This window comes from Leopardus geoffroyi, chromosome E2 (genome assembly GCF_018350155.1).
Source record: "Leopardus geoffroyi isolate Oge1 chromosome E2, O.geoffroyi_Oge1_pat1.0, whole genome shotgun sequence".
Lineage (NCBI taxonomy): Eukaryota > Metazoa > Chordata > Mammalia > Carnivora > Felidae > Leopardus > Leopardus geoffroyi.
The window spans coordinates 48741113-48761969 of NC_059335.1; the positions used below are offsets into that span (position 1 = coordinate 48741113).

Below are 20857 nucleotides of genomic sequence, written 5' to 3' on the forward strand. Positions count from 1 at the left end.
GTTGTTACCAGCAGCATCCTCAGTGGATAGAAAGTTGAAAATAAGATTAGGGGTAGGAATTTTACCATTCACCTTTTGTATAGCTTGAATTTTTAGACTGAACATGAGTTATATATTTAAAATTAAAAGCCTAAGGATTTGGGGCACCTGGGTGGCGCAGTCGGTTAAGCGTCCGACTTCAGCCAGGTCACGATCTCGCAGTCTGTGAGTTCGAGCCCCGCGTCAGGCTCTGGGCTGATGGCTCAGAGCGTGGAGCCTGTTTCCGATTCTGTGTCTCCCTCTCTCTGCCCCTCCCCCGTTCATGCTCTGTCTCTCTCTGTCCCAAAAAAAATAAATAAACGTTGAAAAAAAAAAAAAATTAAAAAAAAAAGCCTAAGGATTTATGTAATGGATTTTAGTTCCCCAATATCCACCTTTAAATGCTTCAACCTTACACTCTTGTGATTTCTCAGACATGCTGCCGTGCCTCACTCTTAGACCAGGTCTTAATTTAACTGGAGTTAAAACTTTAAACTCATTTAGGGGTGCCTGCGGTGGCTCAGTCGGTTAAGCATCTAACTCTTGGTTTCTGTTCAGGTCATGATTCTGGTTCATAGCTCTGAGTTCCAGCCATGCGTCAAGCACCACACTGATGGTGCAGAGCTTACTTAGGATTGTCTCCCTCTCTGCCCCTGCCCCACTTGTGCTCTCTCTCAAAATAAATAAAAAACTTAATTAAAAAAAAAAACCTTGGGGCGCCTGGGTGGCTAAGCTGGTTAAGCGTCTGACTTCGGCGAAGGTCATGATCTCACGGTCCATGAGTTCGAGCCCCACGCCAGGTTCTGTGCTGACAGCACAGAGCCTGGAGCCTGTTTCAGATTCTGTGTCTCCCTCTCTCTCTCTGACCCTCCCCATTCATGCTCTGTCTCTGTCTTTCAAAAATAAATAAATCTTAAAAATAAAATTAAAAAACAAAACATTAAACTCATTCATATTCAGAAACACCTGGCTGGCACTGCTCATTGTGGAAGAGACTGGAAAGACCCACACCTGGCAAAACAAAATGGGAGAGAGGCTGTCCAACTCATCAACCAGCACAAGGTTTTTAAGTGGTCTTGGCTGGAAGAAGAACGTGTCTCCTTCTTCCAGAGGCATGGCAGATGAAAACTCAGGCTCTTCATCATCATCTCCAAGATGTGCAATTTGATATAAGTAACTAGGGAGAAGAAAAGAAGACTTTAGTTAAACACTTTCTAAAGATAGTGTTTGCCATAAATATAATCCTCACAAAGCACTTTACAATTACCTATCAAAATTCTAACATGCATACTGAGTCAGCATCTGTTTGAGTGGGGTCTTCTTTCTTAGAAGAGAATGGGAGAGGGGCACCTAGGTGACTCAGGTTGTGATCTCGCTGTTCTTGAGTCTAAGCCCCATGTCAGACTCTATGCTGACAGCTCAGAGCCTGGAGCCTGCTTCAGAGACTCTGTCTCCCTCTCTCTGCCCCTCCCCAGCTCACGTTCCATCTCTCTCTCGAAAATAATCATTAAAAAAAAAAAAAAAAATTAAAGGGTGTCTGGGTGGCTCAGTCACTTAAGCATCTGACTCTTGGTTTCATCTCAGGTCATGATTTCACAGTTCCTAAGTTCAAGCCCCATATTAGGCTCGTGCTGACAGCATGGAACCTGCTTGGGATTCTCTCTCTCTTTCTCTCTGCCCTTCCCCTGCTCACTCTTTCGCTCTTTCTCAAAATAAATAAATAAATAAATTTTTTAAAAACTAAAAAAAAAAAGACTAGAACGGTATAAAGAAATAAAGACTGCTGAATTCAGGAAGTGCCTGGCTGGCTCAGATGGTAGAGCATGCAACTCTTAATCTTAAAGCTAGGAGTTCAAGCCCCATGTTGGGTGTAAAACTTACTTAAAAAAAATATACCATCATATGCTGAGTGTGCACTTAGCTTTTGGGAAGAAACTCAATTTAAAAAAGAAACCAAATTATTGGTCATGTTTAATATACCAGGACCTTCAATACAGAGCACTTTAAACAATATCAAGGGAGGGGCGCCTGGGTGGCTCAGTCGATTAAGTGTCCGACTTCGGCTCAGGACCTTGCGGTTTGTGAGTTCGAGCCCCACGTCGGGATGTGTGCTGACAGCTCAAGAGCCTGGAGCCCGCTTCGAATTCTGTGTCACCCTCTATCTGCCCCTTCCCTGCTCATGCTGTCTCTCTCTCTCTCAAAAATAAACAAATGTTAAAAAAAAAAAAAAAAAAAAAAACAGTATCAAGTGTAGCTTTTTAGAAGATAAAATGACTAAATCAGCATCTGAAATATATAAGGTACTCAAGAAATGTTCAAATAAACCTCAGCATTTAAACACTTTTGGTAAACACATCAGATTCTATACTAAACTTAAAAAAAACCAAACAGGGTTATTATCCTTGAACAATCTACAAAAGCACTGAGAATATAAGATAAACATATAAAAGTTAATATAAATTCCTTCCTCAAGCAAGATGTGTATACACAGATAATGAAAGCCACTTGTCAAAGATACCTTCAGTGCCTAGTAATTACCAGGTAACCAGAAGGATGGGATCACTACCTCCATCACAGGAAAAGCCTGCTTTGGCCAAATCTTGGCAAAGCAGCTTCTGTAACTATGGTGTTGTGCTTTAGAGCAGGAACTCTGGAATCAGATCATCTGGGACTTAGGTATGTGATCAATTTCTTTCACAAATTCACAAATTTGACAAATTCTGTGACCCAGTTCCCCAAAGTATAAATGGGATAATGGCACAGTCTCACTGGAAAAGTTATGTACTGTATTAACAAAGTGCTTATTTAGAACACAGTAAATACTGTTTGATAAATAGGTTGCTTTATGATTAATACCCATAGCACATGTTTCTGATACCCCAAATCAGCATTTTTTGAGTGTTGCAGACTTCAGCTCCAGCAGCAATGGATAATTTCTCACAAGCTCAAATGCATCTCACTCTAATAAGCATCTACTTGTACACTGCCATCTTTCCACTCGCTGCCCCAAGAGGTGACTGAATTTCAGACCCGAAGAGAAAAATGGTATTGCTGTTAACCTTCAGGTGAGCAATTCTCAGATGCATTCTGCTTGTCTGATGGGAGCAGGTCTTGATGGGAGCAAGTTCCTACTACCCACAACAGGAATCTCAATAACACACTCTTATGTAGGCTTTTCCTCTTTCCCTCTCTCTCTCCACTGATCCCTTAACTCCTGTTTCCTGCAATTGCTCCCCAATAATCTACCTGCACCCATGTCTTTGTCTAAGGCTCTGCGTGCAGGAGAACTCAAACCAAGACATTAAGAAAAACAATTTAGAACAGTGCCTGATATATACAGACAAGTGCTGGATAAGTTTTAACTACCATTCTTCAGAATAAAAGGAATCACTGTATTATTCCTAAATCTTTTTTTTTTTTAACGTTTATTTTTGAGAGAGACAGAGAGCGAGAGGGGGAGGAACAGAGAGGGATACACAGAATCCAAAGCAGGATCCAGGCTCTGAGCTTTTGGCACAGAGGCGGACATGGGGGGCAGGGGGGGCAAACTCATGAGCCATGAGATCGTGACCTGAGCAAAAGTTGGGCTTAACCAACTGAGCCATCCAGGAGCCTCCCTAAATCCAATTAATAGACAATCAGGATATATAACCTTAGCAAACATATCTGCATAAGGTAATGGGGCAAGAAAATAATACCTTCTGCATCCAACTATTATTTCCATCCACAATCTTATCAAGACAAATTACTATCTAAGTTTTTAATGTTTGCCAACCTACTAGGTGAGAAAAAGACTTCTAATATGATTGGCGTTCCTTCAATTACAAATGAGTTTGAAATCTTCCTACATATTATACTTCTAGACCACGCGTATTTTTTTTTTACTGTAAAGGCATGTTCAAATCCTGTGCCCATTTTCTACTGATCAAACTACTAGTCTTCTTCTCAGGGATTTTCAAGAGCTTATGAACTGTCATGCAGTAAGAAAAAATAAATAAAAAGGTCTGTCATATAAGCCGTTGGTGGGAATGTAAACTGATGTCACCTTTGTGAGGACAATTTAGCATTATCAAAATTTCATCCCACACTTACGAATTTAAACTATGGTTGCATTCAGCTAACACACAAAGATACAACTACAATGTTCACTACGGCACTATTTATGATAGCAAAAGTACAAACCTAAATACCAATACGGGGCATGGCCTTAAAATATGCAGCCACTAAAAATGTTTTCCATGTACCAATTGCAATGTATGGGCCTTGCTCAATCCTAGTGTATACGATTCAACTTTTAAAATATTGAGGCATGGAGGGCACCTGGGGTAGCTCACTTGGTTAAGTGTCTGACTCTTGATTCAGGCTCAGGTCATAATCTCACAGCTCGTGATTTCAAGCCCTGCTTCGGACTCTGTGCTAACAGTGCTGAGCCAGCTTGGGATTCTCTCTCTTTCTCTCTCTCTCTCTCTCTCTCTCTCTCTCTCCCCCCTCTCCCCCCCGCACTCATGCTCCTTCTCTCTCAAAATAATTAAACATTAAAAAAATACTAAAAAATATTGAGACAATGGAGAAATTTAAATACTGGCTAGCTATTTGATTATATCAAGGAATTACTATTATTCTGGAAAAGTGGGATTTAAGTGGATAAAAATACACCAAACAGGCTAAATATGAAAAGTGAGACAAGAGGTATAAACAAGGAAAGTGAGTTAATCAACAGCTGGAATAAAGTCCGTGAGTATAAGTAAGAAGCATGTCTAAGAAAGGAAGAACAGTCAGAGACAAGGCTGAAATGGCACAGAATCCTAGAATCCTAGATACACCTTCATTTTAATTACAAGCAAATAGCATCAGGTAAGTGGTTTGCACTGATGCTGTGAGCAGATACTGGCAAAACCATGGTATCTTATCTTGTGTAAGTAATTTGGAGACTTAGATACTGACTGGCTTTAAATTCAAGGCTAGAGCTCAGACTTTATCCACTTGGCAATAAAAAGTCATCAAACATTATAACACAGGAATAAGGGAAAGGATTTCATCAGGGTTATGTCTTAGCTGCTTAATAAGATGACTGTAAAGGCTGAAGTTTTACAGGAAAGACAATAAAATGTAGTAAGTAAACTAGTGAACTAGTTTAGACTATAAACCACAAAAATTGAGATTTTACACTCAAGTTGCTAAAACTGGTCCATTAGTCATTAACAGAAAACCGAGGCTGGGAAGGTCACTGATGTGGCTGAGCAGCTGTGGGTAATGATGAGCTTCAACTTTAGATGTGTACAAGTACTGGTGGGACATGTTAAGTTAATTCCATAAATATTCAGTGAAATGTCCAGCAAAAAGCTCAGAAAAGATCACTTCTGAAGCTATTTTTGCAGCTACCAACAGGTACTGCTTAAAGGAAGCAACTGAAGTGGGGAAAATAACCAAAAAAATAATAAAAATTAAAATTAAAAAAGAACATAAAGGGGGAAAAGGAAGGCAAAACTTTTGAAGAAAGTTTTGTAGAAAGCTCTGTGCCCTTGAAGCCACATCTCCCTCCTCCCAACTTTTATAGTAACCAGGATAAACTAGGGTAATAAAAAGATTACTCACTGATTTCCAAATTCTGATGCTACAAAAAGGAAGCCTGTTTTAAGCACACACATGGCAGCAGCAACAGGCACAGTATCAAAATACTTGAGCCGAATCTCAGTAACCTGGAATGGAAAAAAAAGAGATTCTACTGTGTAGGCAAGTGAAGCTAGGCCACAGAAGGTAGCCCAGTATTATAAGACAGCATAAGCAGAGTAGCAAGTAAAATATCATACTTAGTATCTAAACCAGGGGTTAGCAAACTAAGGCGCAGGAGCAGCCATGCCTATTTACACACTTCCTATGAATGCTTCTGTGCCACAATGGCAGGGTTGAGTTGTTGAGACAGAGACTACGTGGCCCATATAAGCTGATGATGTTTACTACTGGGCCTCCACAACAAAATATGCCAATTCCTGAGCTAAACATATATAAAAAACTGCACAGCTGTTCACAGAACTCTGCCATAAGATAAAAACAGTAACAGTTGATGTGTATCACCAATTTTCAGGAGACAGGGAGAGCTTTCTCATTACTCACTAGAAGTGGCATTACTTGATCTCATATTATTTACGTGAGATTACGAGACCAGGCATCTGTTAACTAAAGGAGAAAACCTACATTCATATACTCAATCCAAATTTAAAAAGCTTTGATACCTTACACAACCACTTTTTAAGTCATTCTGTTTCCATTTTATTAACGTGTAAAGTATTATTTGTCCTATCTCAAAGTAGTGTTAAAGAACAAATGGTTCATAAAAACACTGTGTAAACCTTAAATGTACACAGAAATATCAGTTTTTCAGGGGCACCTGCCTGGCTCAGTCAGTTAAGTATCTGACTCTTCATTTTGACTCAGGTGGTAATGTCAGTTTGTGGGTTCAAGCCCTGCATCAGGCTCTGCACTGGCAGAGGCTGCTTAGGATTCTCTCTCTCCCTCTCTACCCCTTCCCCTCTATAAAAATAAATAAACCTAAAAAAAATTTTCTTTAAATATCACTTTTTGAAATAAGGTTATTTAAATATATTAAAATTAGTGTAGCAAGGGGCACCTAGATGGTTCAATTGGTTAAGCGTCCAACTTCGGCCTAGGTCATGATCTCACGGTTCAGGGGTTCGAGTCGTGCGTTGGACTTTGTGCTGACAGCTCAGGGCCTGGAGCCTGTATGAGATTCTGTGTCTCCCTCCCTCTCTCTCGCTCTCTCTCTCTGCCCTCCCCCACTCACACTGTCGCACACATGCTCTCACGTGGTCTCAAAAATTAAACATTAAAAGGGGTGCTTGGGTGGTGGCTCAGTCAGTTAAGCCTCCAACTTCAGCTCAGGTCATGATCTCGCGGTTTGTGGGTTCCAGCCCCACACTGGGCTCTGTGCTAACAGCTCAGAGCCTGGAGCCTGCTTGAGATTCCATGTCTATTTGTCTCTCTGCCCCACCCCCCCCACTTGTGTGCTCTGTCTCTCAAAAATAAATGTTAAAAAAATAAAAATAAAAAATAAACATTAAAAAAAATTTTTTTTAAATAAACTAAACCTAGCAAAAGGATTTTTTCATTTTTTCCTTCTCCCTCCATGATCTGCTTACCATATCTTCATCTGTCTCCAAAGTGATCTTGAAGATATCTCCCTGCTCAGTTTGGGCCAAAAAGAAGAACATCGATTTGGTCTTATGGGTGGCAGAGCAGACAAAAATCATTCCTCTTTCAGGGTCATCCAGGTCATTCTAGCAAAGTCAAACACAGAACCAACAACTTAGAAATGAGTACTTCTTATATAGGGAATTTAGCACCTTACCATAATACAGGCCACTCAACGTCTACAGGTACCTGGAGCCTCTCTACACAAGCTTTGACCCAGAACAGCCTGCCAGCCAAAAAGTAAAACACAATAGCTAAAAATTCTTATCTACTATAAATATAAGACAAAGCCTCTGTACAAAAAAGCAGCCACAATTTCACTCTACATCCTGAATAAATGAGCAACATCAAGAACTTTCTCCAGAGAAAAATGTCAGAAAAAAGACATGAAATTTAAAGAGTCATCATTTTAGGCTATGAAGAAATCTCCTACATGTCCACTCAGCACTATTCTATACCAACTTCCTAAGGCAGCTCCTTGACTATGATTTTAGATTTTTTTTCATGTTTCCAACATTTTCTATTTCCCTCACTGAGTCAGCTGTTCAAGGGCAAAACATGTTTTATACTTCTTTGCAGTCCCAAAGCCAAGTACAGTGCCTAGCAGTTAAGTGCTCAACAAATGTCTGATCAACCAAATCAAATTACTCACCACCCCTTACCAATAATTTATCTTGATAGATTTCTTCTCAGATTTTCTAAGATTTATGTACTCCTACTCAGGTATCATATATCAGATCAACTAAGACCTAAAAGGCTTAATCCCAGGTCCTATAAATTAATGTCAAAAAGTTATAGGCTAATTTGAATATAAATTTAAAAAATAATGTTAATTTTAAAAATATATCAAAAAGAGGGGCGCCTGGGTGGCGCAGTCGGTTGAGCGTCCGACTTCGGCCAGGTCACGATCTCACGGTCCGTGAGTTCGAGCCCCGCGTCAGGCTCTGGGCTGATGGCTCAGAGCCTGGAGCCTGTTTCCGATTCTGTGTCTCCCTCTCTCTCTCTGCCCCTCCCCCGTTCATGCTCTGCCTCTCTCTGTCCCCCCAAAAATAAATAAACGTTGAAAAAAAAAAAAACTTTTTAAATATATCAAAAAGATATAAAACCAGGGGTGAAAGAAGAGCTTGAGAAAGCAAAGATCAAACAAAATTAGCTGAAGCTGGATACACAGAAGTTCATTACACTTTACTTGTGCATATACTTAGTAATTAATAATTTCCACAGTAAACTACTGAGATTAAAATCAGTAAAACACCATTTTCAGGATGCCTGGGTGGCCCAGTTGGTTAAGTGTCCAACTCCTTTTTCTTTTTTAGAGAAAGCAAAAGAGCGAGCAGGGGAGAGGTCACGAGGGAGAGAGTGAATGAGAGAAAAGAGAGAATCCCAAGCAGGCTCCACAATCCACTCCGCTTGGGGCGCCTGGGTGGCTCAGTCAGTTGAGCATCAGACTCTTGATTTCAAGTCAGGTCATGATCCCAGGGTCTTGGGAGCCCTGCATCAGGCTCCGTGCTGAGCATGAAGCCTGCTTGGGATTCTCTCTCTCTGCCCCTCCCCTGCTCACTCTCTCTCTCAAAATAAACATTTTAATAAATAAATAAAATTAATAAAACACCATTTTCAACCACCAGTGTAGTAACTGACCTGAGAGGAAAAGCATTGTGTGAAAAGATGCTGGGGAAAAGAATATTTACAGTCTCAAAATTCACCAGCAGATTCCACACCAACTACAAAAAGGAAAAGGTACCTTCACAATTAAGAAGCCCAGATGGACACTACCTTAAAGTGATCAATTTAACATCACCAAGGAGTCAAACTAACATTATGTGCCCCTAATGTGATATAGTGGGAAATGTGTCACTGCTTATGTAATAATTCTATCAAAAATATTAACAAGGATCTAACCATACAGAAAAAGATGAGACAAACTTCAAGAAAATTAGCCTAGACTCTTAAAAAAATGTTAGTATAATAAAAGATTAAAAGCAAACAAAGGTGACAATGAGAGAAATAGGCATATGAACTCTACATAAGATAACTGTATTACACAAAACAGTAATTCTTGAGCATGACCTTGGTAGTGTGGTTATGTGGGAAAATTTGTTTTTAGGAACTACATCTTAGGAGATTCTTAAAGTGTCACGACGACTGCAACTTATTAAATTGTTAGTTTTAAAAAGTAAGTAATAGGGGCGCCTGGGTGGCGCAGTCGGTTAAGCGTCCGACTTCAGCCAGGTCACGATCTTGCGGTCCGTGAGTTCGAGCCCCGCGTCGGGCTCTGGGCTGATGGCTCGGAGCTTGGAGCCTGTTTCCCATTCTGTGTCTCCCTCTCTCTCTGCCCCTCCCCCGTTCATGCTCTGTCTCTCTCTGTCCCAAAAATAAATAAATGTTGAAAAAAAAAAAATAATTAAAAAGTAAGTAATAGCTGTATCATACGAAAGAAAAGCTAAATATAGTATAATTTTAAATTGGGGAATCTTTTTCCTCTACATAAAAAGCAGAGATTCACTGTTCTATTCTTTGAAATTTCCTATGTTGGAACGCAAGGAAAAAAGACAAGCAATGGAAAACAATCTATCTCCGATAAATATGTCTGGCGTCTTCAAACCAGAAATTTGCAAGAATTTCAAACTGATAACATCCAGATTGTTCTGAAATAGAAACTGTGTTTTTTATGTTTTTAATTTTTTTTAATGTTTATTTATTTTTTAAGAGAGACAGAGAGCAAGAGATGGAGAGAGAGAGAAGGGGACAGAGGATCCAAAGCAGGCTCTGCACTGACAGCATAGAGCCCGATGTGGGGCCTGAATTCACAAACTGTGAAATCATGACCTGAGCCAAAGGCAGACGCTCAACCAACTGACCCACCCAGGCGCCCCTAGAAACTGTGTTTTTAATTCCTTTTCTCAAAGAATTTGCTTTGCTTTTACTAAAATACTTTACCAGCTTTATTAAAAATAAGATTTACAGGGGCACCTGGGTGCCTCAGTCAGTTGAGCGTCCAACTTCAGCTCAAGTTATGATTTCACAGTTTGTGGATTCCAGCCCCGTATCGGGCCCTGTGCTGACAGCTCAGAACCTGGAGTCTGCTTCAGATTCTGGGTCTCCCTCCCTCTCTGCCCTACCCTGCTAGCGCTGTCCCTCTCCGTCTCTCTCAAAAACAGACACTGGGGGGGGGGAAGGATTTACAGAGAAACTAAAACTTGATTAACACATAAACTAAAAGATTATACTATAATTATAAAAAATAAATTCATTTCACAAACACAAATATCTTATCCTATGGCAAAAGTTTTTACCCGTCTCCTGGGAATTGGACAGCGGATATCTGGTTGGTCACCAAAGTTCTTATAGGTGATATAGTTTTCAGAGCAGATCAGCACTCCACTTGGACCATCTGACCCTCCGGGAACTATCAGAAGAAAACAGAACTTAGGAATGATTTAACATAACCACAAATTATAATTTCGTTTTCAATTCCTTCTCTCCTTCAGCACATCTCGGATGAAGGTACAAGTAGCTGAGACTGAGAAACATTCAATGGTTTGTTTTCCCTGATACTAGCCTAAGACAAGGATGGAGCACAGTTTCAACAATCTCAGCCTGTCCAGGTAGCAGATAATGCATCTAAAATTTTTTGCTTGGAGCCCAAAACTCAGTTCTCATCTTCAGACCTATAATCCAACTGTATACTCTTACACGGATATTCCACAACAGCTTAAAAATGCATCGTATTCATAAACAAACTCGCATTCCTTCCCAAATCTGTTCCACCTCCTGGGTTCTCCATCTCAAGAAAATACCACTATTGACCAACAGAACCAGAAACCTGGGCATCACCCTTCCATTTTCTCCCAACCACAGCTCTATTGATTCTACCTCCTTAGCAGTGTTCATGCTGCTCATGCTGTCGATCTCTCGGGTTAGTGAAACAGCTTCCTAACGTAGCTTATGGTCTTATCCTCCATTTGATTAGCCAAAACATCAGCACGTTATTTCCAAAATGCTCACCTTTAACAGGTTATTGTTCCCCGGCTTTAAATCCTTCAGTAGCACAAAAATAAATAAAATAAGGGGCACCTGACTGGCTCAGTCAGTTGAGGGTCCAACTTTGGCTCAGGTCGTGATCTCACAGTTCGTGAGTTTGAGCCCCTCATCGGGCCTGCTACTGTCAGCCTGTCAGCACAGAGCCTGCTTTGGATCCTCTGTCCCTCCCCCCACTCACTCTCTTTCTTAAAAAAATAAAACATTAAAAAATAAACAAATAAACAAAAATAAAATCCTTAGTAGGTACCTCCCCACCACTAACTACCTCTACCTCTAATCACAATGAGCTTCCAGTTTTTTGAATGAACCATGTTCTTTGTTGCACGTGGGCCTTTGTGCATCTTGTCCACATCAGAAACTCCTTCCTCATACCTAGCTAACTCCTAACTAATCCTCAGGTCTCGGCACAGAGGGCACTTCTCTAGGAAGATTTCTCTAACACACTCCTTTTCTTTCCTTGGTTTAGAGACCTCTCTCTCCTCAACCCTGTCTTGGCATTTGGCAAATACTCGGGCAATTTTTTTGTTAGTTACACATATTCACTAAACTCGATTTTGCATAAAGGAGACAACGCATCTAATTTTTCACCACTGCAGTCCCAGGTCCCAGTAGACAGACTACGCACATATTGATTGTAGAGACTCAACAAAACATTGTTGAACAAATCAAACCCTTGTCAAAAAAACATGGTAATGTTACAGCACGTAATGAGATGCATAATCTATTTTCCAAGGTTCTTCTGTTTAACATATAGTCTCTAAGATTTAATGCTCAAAGACAAGTGCTATGTTGTATTATTCTCCAAAATCCTCCCCCAACAACAGACATATATCACATTAGACATCAATCCAAGTGCAAATGACTCAAAACATAAAGGAGTGGGATGACGATCTTTCCGAAGCCTACTGAAACTTAGCTGACCACAAAAATAGTCGTTTCCTTTAGTCTTTTAATATAATGAATTAAAGGTACACTGATGTTTTCTTTTTTTTTTTTTTTTTTTTTTTTTAAGATTTTATTTTTAAGTAATGTCTACACCCAACATGGGACTGGAACTTACAACTCTCAAGATCAAGAGCTCCACTGACAGAGCCAGCCAGGCACCCCTGATACTGATTTTCTAACAGAGTATCTCTGAATTCCTACAAAAATCTTACTTAGCTATGATGCATTTAAAACACATACTTCAATTTACTACAATCTTAGGTTTTGGCATTTATAACTAGCATATAGTTTTTTTTGTTATTGTCCTTCCCAAGTTTTGGTATTTGTTATATTTAGGCTCATAGAGTGATACAAATGTTTCTTTTTTTCCTAATCTGGAGAAATTTAAGGTCCCTGAAAATTCTGGACCTTAAATCTTTTGGGGAAGATCTTTGACAACTGCTCCAATTTCTTTAATGGATGGTCTATTCAAGTGTCTTAATTTCTTCTTGGGTCAATTTGGTAACTGTTTTCAAAAATATTCCTGTTTCACCTAAGTTTTCAAATTCATGGACATACATACAATTTTAACTTGTTGGATTCGTCCATTTGTCTTTTCAAAGAATTAGGTTTTAATTTTCTTAATGAGCGAAAGACTACCTACAGCAAAAATATCAGCACACCTAACAGTAGTCGATATTCCAGGCTGACGGCTGTCTCATCCTTTCTTCCTTACCCCCATTACAAGAGTCAACCACTCTGAACTTTTAACCTCGCCAAAACAGAGACAAGGCACTTAGACTTACTACAAATGAATTACAGTTTCCAAACCCTTACATAAGTAAATTCCCCTAAGTTTGTACATAAAATGTGCTAAGCAAAAAGGTACAGAGAAGCTTGGAGACAAAAATACCTGTAATAAGAAAGTTGCCATGTTCCTCCAAAGGTTCACTGTATTTTCGGACCACATGATTTAAACCAAGGTCTAACTCATAGAAAGTAAGCGTCTGCTGGGTATTAGCTGCTGCTTCCCCTGTGGGATCATTGTCTGCTTCCTATAGAGAAGTACATGAGCACAAACATGGCATCAGGATTCCTCCATCTACAAATGGGGAAGCAGAGGTCCACAACAGTTTACCAACGTTCACACTACTAGGTTAATGGCAGAGCTTACACAGGAACCTGGGTCTCCTGTGTAAGGGTTCTCCCTACTGCCTTCCATTCAAGGCAAAGAATGGTACGCCCCACCTTTCACTACCTCCCTGCAAAAAACATCCCACATACAGTTTCACTTCCTTTTTTAGACAACTCTTTCCAATAAATACCATTTTTATAGGGATACTGTTCAAATCAGAGTAAGGTATTATTATATAGTTAGGTGAGCTATGAAACATTTCAAAGAATCTTAGTAAGACATTTGGAAAACAGAAAATATCTGTTAGCATAATTATAAAACATGCACAATGAAGAAACCAATCAGGAAAGCACTGAGGTGAGTGAAGAAACCCAAAGCAGGGTGGTAGGAGGGAGGAAAGGAGGGAGAGAAGGAGAGGAAGGATTCAAAGTCCCCATTACCTCATAATCCATTTCCAGACAAGCAAACATTGGATTTTCAAATCCTACATCTACTCCAACCACATGATATACTAAAGTGTTCGCTTTGTGGGCTTCCAAGGGAGATGAAATGGTAAGCCGGGCTGCAGCATCTCTGTTCAAGATATATACCAACTTCTGTTTTTCAATGGCACCTGTAGATAAAGGAGACAAAACAAATAAAATTTCCAGAAAATGAAGAGGGGCTTACACAACAGCCAGACTCACATCACAATTATTCCTTTAAAATCATTAGTAGCCAGCACTAACTCTAACATAACTATATAAGTTATATAACATAACTCTAATATAAGTATATTTAGCGTAAGATTTTGCTACCACAGTAAAATAAATAACAGCATTTTATACCCCCTCCTTACTAATACAGACCTTAATATCCACTAACTCTTCAAAACTTTTTAGCATGACCAAGATTTAATGATACTGGGAAACTAAAAGTTCATAAAAATTGCTGGCTTTATTCTCTGAGTTAGATCTAAAGTATTGTAACTTGTCAGGGGGGGTTGCCCTCTGGAGGCCTGATCAGATACACATAATTTTCTTCAAGATATTTATCAGAGAAGAGACATGAATGTGAATCATCACTTCAGGCTGATGAAAGCAACCATATTCACTGCCTAATAATGTAAAATCGTTTAGTTTCATCATAGGTTTTTGGCTACACACAAAGAAATGGAAAAAACACCTAATCCAGCCAGACAGGAAATAGAAAAGGTATATTAAGACTTTTCCCATTCTTTTAAAAGGAAAAGCAACTTTAAACCATGGTATTAACTGAAATACGATCCAAACTCTACCCAGGTAAGGAATTTATTGGCATACTGCCAAGAGCACAGCATTGTTATCCTAAACTGAGCATCTGTAAGAATCAGAGATGCACTCAAAAGAGCAAGTCACTCACTAATCATAACAGCTCGCCCCTTGGGATCCACAGCTAAGAACTGGCCAGGAACAATGCGGCGGCATCCACTCTTGCCAAAGGTTTCTTGGTGAATTTTCTCAAACATATTCTTAGATGGCTGGTATTCCAGGATAACAATCCGACCTGAGTCACTGCCAACTACAATGTAGTCTTTGGTGCCACCTGTCAGCCTAAAGGCCATGAGTGACCGGATAACACCAAATACTTCCACAGTTAGTAGAGTGTGTACTTTGCCAGTGTTGGGATCGGGACGAAGCAGCTCCAGTATCTTCCCACGGGAAACAACAATTTCCTGTTGTTTGGTTCCTAGATCACCAAAACAATAAAGATCACAATCAGAACTAGTCCAAAAAGTACCTGGATGGATCAAAATGCCACTCAAGACAAATAAAAAATTGAGTAAGTTGGGGGCTTGGTATTTTAAGTTTTCTTATTCAATTTCATTTCTAGAATTGGTATGATTTAACAAAAGCAGTTTCAAAGAAAAAAATTTTTTTTTCCAAAGAGAGCTCATACAAGTTGAGCACAGGGGCAGAGGGAGAATCCTGAGCAGGCTCCATGCTTGTCACATAGCCCAATGCGGGCCTCAATCACACGACCCTGGGGTCATGACCCAAGCCAAAATCAAGAGTCAGACACTCAACCAAGTGGTCCATCCAGACCTCAAAGAACTTTTAAAACTGCTATCTAATATATACCATTTATTTCTAAACTCACCCCTAGAAAGCTCCCTTGCTTTCATAACCATAATCAACATCTCCAAACACCAATTTGCACCCATCTCTCCCTGCCTACTACATAATTCTATTGGGATATATTGTCATCAACTTTTAACTGAACGTTTAAAATAACTAAATTCCTGGGGCGTCTGGATAGCTTAGCGGGTTAAGCATCGACTCTTGATTTCAGCTCAGGTCGTTATCTCACTGTCCTTGTGTCCTTGTGTCAGGTTCTGATAGCACAGAGGCTGCTTGGGATTTTCTCTCTCCCTCTCTCTGCCCGTCCTCACCCTGCAACTCAAGCACACTCTCTCAAAATAAATAAATAAACAAAATATAAAATAAATAAATTCTTTCTTCCCAAACCTCCTCTCTGGTCCCAACTAACCTGTTATCAATATTACTATAATTTTCTCTGCCACCCAGGCAAGAAACTCATATCCTTCTCTTTATATCTGTCCCTGCTGCCCTCGTACAGGTCTTCACTATCTAATGCCTAAATGCCTTCCTTTCCATCCCGTTTGCTCCATTCTCATTTGCTCAAGGACACCACTTATCAGGCCACCTTACTTTCGAAAGGTCCCTTGGGGATAGGATAAGATCAAGTACTTCAAACTGTTTTAGAGACTATCAACATTATATAAATGATGTTGTCTAAGGATTTAAGAAAATTTTTTTCTACAATATATTTCAGGAAAAAATTTTGAATTTAAAAAAGGAATTTGAGGGGTACCTGGATGGCTCAGTCAGTTAAGCGTCCAACTTTGGCTCAGGTCATGAGCTCATGTTTTCTGAATTCAAGCCCCGTGTCAGGCTCTCCACTCTCAGTGCAGAGCCTACTTTGGATCCTCTGTCTCCCACTCTCTCTGCCCCTCCCCCAAAACTCCCCCCCTCATCAAAAATAAACATTTGAAAAATAAGGAATTTAAAACATGAAACCAGTTAATATTGAAAATGTTAAATTCATAAAGATAATAACTGGAAATCTTACCAGAGAAGTTGCCATGAATGGCAAAGCTGATGCCAGTGGCTCGCTGCAAGGTCAAGTTGTATAGAAACATGGTGGCAGCAACACTGAGACAGTCACAACTCCACAATCAGGCCTGTTATACCAAGTAAAACAAGCTAAGAGAACATAAAAGTAGAAAAATATCAGCTTGAAAACTTGTTTTAACAAACATTTCTGCATAATGCAAACCGGTGCAGCCACTCTGGCAAACAGTATGGAGGTTCCTCAAAAAACTAAAAATAGAACTACCCTATGACCCAGCAATTGCACTACTAGGCATTTACCCAAGGGATACAGGTAAGCTGTTTCTAAGGGGCACACGCACCCCAATGTTTATAGCCACACTATCAACAATAGCCAAAGTATGGCAAGAGCCCAAATGTCCACTGATCAATGAATGGATAAAGATCTGGTTGGGGCGCCTGGGTGGTGCAGTCGGTTAAGCGTCCGACTTCAGCCAGGTCACGATCTCGCGGTCCGTGAGTTCGAGCCCCGCGTCAGGCTCTGGGCTGATGGCTCAGAGCCTGGAGCCTGTTTCCGATTCTGTGTCTCCCTCTCTCTGCCCCTCCCCCGTTCATGCTCTGTCTCTCTCTGTCCCAAAAAAAATAAATAAACGTTGAAAAAAAAATTTAAAAAAAAAAGATCTGGCATATATGTATATACATATGTATATATACATACATACACAGACAATGGAGTATTACTTGGCAATCAAAAAGAATGAGATCTTGCCATTTGCAACTACATGGGTGGAACTGGAGGGTACTATGCTAAGTGAAATTAGTCGCTCAGAGAAAAGTCAAATATCCCATGACTTCACTCATATGAGGACTTTAAGAGACAAAACAGATGAACATAAGGGAAGGGCAACAAAAATAATATAAAAACAGGGAGGGGGACAAAATCTAAGAGACTCTTAAATATGGAGAACTGAGGGTTGCTGGAGGGGTTGTGGGAGGTGAGATGGGCTAAATGGTAAGGGACATTAAGGAATCTTCTCCTGAAATCATTGTTGCGCTATATGCTAAGTAACTTGGATGTAAATTTAAAAAATAAAATAAAAACAAAAATAAAAATGATAGGGGAGCCTGGGTGACTCAGTCGGTTAAGCGTCCGACCAGCTCAGGTCTGATCTCACAGTTCATGAGTTCGAGCCCCACACTGGGCACTGTGCTGATAGCTCAGAGCCTGGAGCCTGCTTTGGATTCTGTGTCTCCTTCTCTCTCTGACCCTCTCCCGTTCACACTCTGTGTCTCTCTCTCAAAAATAAATGTTAAAAAAATTTTTTTAATTAAAAAAATTTAAAAAAATAGTAATAATAAAACGCTAAATAAAAAAAAAAAATTTCTATATAAGAACTTATGGATGAAGGTAGAAACCAGAGAGTAAGGCCTAGTGACAAACATATTTATAACTGGAGTGCATTCTACATTCCAGGCACTATGCTATAAACTTTTGTCTCTAATCTCACGAGAAATCTATAAATAACTCTTTGTTACACTAATTATATAGCTGAGGAAATTGAGGTTAAGAAATTAAATCACCTGCCTGAGGTCACTAACAAGTGGGACTAACAAGCCACTAACAAAACGCTGGAATCCGTACCATTAATACAACACTATTTGCCTTTACAGTCACAGAAACTAAGCATCTCTACATTTATTTATTTTGCATAGGTTATACAAGCACTTGGTTCAAAATTCTTAAAAAGCACAGCAAAAAGTACTCCTCCCTGGGAAAATCAGTTTTACTAACTTATGTATCATGTCCTTCCAGACATGTTCTGCATTTGTAAGGGAGAATATAATACTATTATTTTCTCTTCTTTCTAACTAATGGTTGGGCACTATAATTGTACACTCACATTATCCTGCAACTTACTTTTTATTACTTTACCTTGGAGGTAGCAATAAATAAAAGGCTTTCTCATTTTTATTTTCCAGCTGTGGAGTATTCCACTGAATGGGTATATAAGGATCATTTAGACAATACCCTACTGATAAACATTCAGGTTCCCAATCTCTTGCTATTATGAACATTGCTGCCAAGAAAATCCCTCCTCTATAGGTCATTTATACGTGTATGCATATATCTTTAATCTTTAATCTATCTTAATTTTTAATTAAGATTAATCCCTGTAAGTGAAACTGCAGTACTGAGAGATTCATACATTTGAAATGTGGATAGATATTGCCAAATGACCTTTCAAAGAAACTCTACCGATCTATAGCCCCAGAAATCTGAGTCCCTATTTCCCCACAACCAGACCTTGGCTAGATAAAAATGGTAACTTAAGTGTAGTCTCCATTTGCATCTCTTATCTAGCTCAATATTTGATGATTAGAATTTAAAATTTAAATCTATTCACCATCAAAAACTAAAACAACACTCAATTCCTGTTACTTCAGACCTCTCTAAAAGAGTGTACAGTCACAAAAAAGGATTCTTTTCATTCAACAGGACTAAAGAGTGCAAAAGCAAACTGATGTACCTTTCTTTACCATAAAATTACCTAAAACTACAGCTATGCAGTTATTGCTAGAAAAGTTATTTTTTCAATTATTTACAGACAAAAAGCAAGAGATCTTGAAAAATCCAATGTAATCACTATGTAATTAACATAAAAATTTGATTTTGTTAAATGAGAAAAGAAAATTATGAGTAAGCGTCCTCATAAATAATAGTCACAGAAACGGTTTTTGCCCAACCCAGAAATGGTTGAGAGGAAAGGATCAAATCCTCCATTCTGGATATGGGTCCTGAGAGATGTAAATTTTCCTTCTTGAAACTAAGGAACATTTTTAATGTTCTTCTAGGATGGTAGTGAAGAAGGAAAGTGGAAAAAGAGTGGGGAAATGACCTACAAGAAGCAAAGTAGCGAAAACGAACAGACACAGACATACACCCACATCCCCAGAAGGGCGTATATACACTGTAAAAGTTCCAGGGAAAGTTGTTCTCAGCTTAAAGTCTGAGGGAAAAGAAGCAAAGAATAGATTATAATTGTTCTCAATTGAAAAGTAGTAATGTGGTCAATTTCATATTTAAAAAAAAAGAAACAAGAAAAAAAAGTGAATGTGATTCTCAAACAAAAGTAAATTTATTCTCTTGCATCCTCTGTGGTTATAAAATGTCAAACATCATTTCTGCATAAACTGCAGTTATCAACAAAATTTATAATGAAACCCTATCATGTTGTCAACAAGATCCATGTTGCAGGATTGACTATACTAAATGTAAAGAAATACTAGTAAAAAAAAGGGGGAGGGGGGGAGTACAGGCCCCTTCCAAAAGCCCTGAAATTTCCCCAGCCAACTCTACATTCTAACTCCTTAAGAACTCAATTTAGTTTCCAGTTCCTTTATAACTGATGACATCCGTTACAGTCTGTGAAGTTCATTTCCCCCAAACCTGGTTGGATTCAGGTTCCCCAATTATTCTTTCATCAGTAGCAGAAGTTGCATTTTGAAGGAAGTTCATTCTAAAACTACAAGAACTATATACCAGGAACCACTAACAGCCAAAATGTGGTAAATTTTGTGATTTTCCCCACTTCTATGTCCTGTCTGTGACTACTAAAAGCTGAGCCTGTGATTGCTGCCCTCATTTCTTCTTGCGCCAAAGGTACATCACCGCATTGAAACTCGCCATGTCTTCAAAATAAATATTATTGTCCCCCACTTTATACATGATAAAACTGAAAATCAGTGGAGGAAACAGTTACCCCATTACTAAAACACAAATTCAAAATAGGGTCTTGACTCCAAAAACTGTTTCCGTTATTTACGCTTTTAACACGCTGGGTCGTCCCACCTTACAGTTAGTGTGTCCTTTACGTCCGTCTTGCCCCAGCTCACGACTCCTCCAGGGGCAAAAAGCTGGGCGAATTCTAGAAATCTTATTTTGACCCAGGCTTCGTTCCCCCCTTGTAGAAGGAAGTGGGAAACGACTCCTGAAAGCCATTTTCGTACCCAAGCGTTCCCCTCCACCTCCTCCTCGTCCTTTGCCGGGACCTTACGGGCCTAGCCTGCTTTAAAGACCTCTGCCAAACGTTCAGCTAACCCTCCTACATAGCCGTTCTCTGCCTCCCCAAGCCCGGGGAAGTCGGAAGGCTGCTTCTTTACCCTGCCTCAGGAAGGATGGCGTGGATATCCGACAGATGCTGAATTCCTTCAAGGCCTAGGCCACCGCCAACTTCAACCCGCCAGGCTCCGCCATTAGCTCTTAAAGCAGGGACCTTAAAGCGGGCCCGCGACGTAAAACAGTCCCCAACAGGCGCCTGAAGAATGTATAAGTAATTTTTTTTTTGATGTTTCTGTCTTTCTTTGACTCCGCATTAAAAATTAGTTAAACATACCTTATTGCCGTTACTTTTCCCAGGAGACTATAAAAAATAAA

The 20857-nt window shown here is 39.6% G+C and overlaps 1 protein-coding gene and 2 non-coding genes across 8 annotated transcripts in view; all 3 read right to left on the reverse strand.

Moving 5' to 3' along the window:
* Nucleotides 1-20727, reverse strand: part of SF3B3 (splicing factor 3b subunit 3) — a 58419-nt gene extending 37692 nt beyond the window's left edge. For 4 of the 6 annotated variants that reach the window (XM_045443470.1, XM_045443469.1, XM_045443468.1 and 1 more), the window contains exons 1-9: nucleotides 20584-20727; nucleotides 16442-16575; nucleotides 14711-15037; nucleotides 13771-13943; nucleotides 13109-13250; nucleotides 10524-10636; nucleotides 7176-7313; nucleotides 5614-5717; nucleotides 1030-1195 (exon numbers count right to left, since the gene is read on the reverse strand). In XM_045443470.1, the coding sequence (XP_045299426.1) occupies nucleotides 1030-1195; nucleotides 5614-5717; nucleotides 7176-7313; nucleotides 10524-10636; nucleotides 13109-13250; nucleotides 13771-13943; nucleotides 14711-15037; nucleotides 16442-16511 (1233 nt within the window). In that variant the 5' untranslated portion in view covers nucleotides 16512-16575; nucleotides 20584-20727. The remainder of the gene's footprint in view (nucleotides 1-1029; nucleotides 1196-5613; nucleotides 5718-7175; nucleotides 7314-10523; nucleotides 10637-13108; nucleotides 13251-13770; nucleotides 13944-14710; nucleotides 15038-16441; nucleotides 16576-20583) is intronic. The other 2 variants (XM_045443467.1, XM_045443472.1) reach the window with 2 other exon arrangements.
* LOC123579494 lies at nucleotides 7553-7644 on the reverse strand. The gene has a single exon (XR_006702799.1). It is a non-coding gene; the product is annotated as a small nucleolar RNA SNORD111 (small nucleolar RNA).
* Nucleotides 14324-14403, reverse strand: LOC123579493. Its single transcript, XR_006702798.1, has one exon. It is a non-coding gene; the product is annotated as a small nucleolar RNA SNORD111 (small nucleolar RNA).
* Nucleotides 20728-20857: the final 130 nt, after the last annotated feature.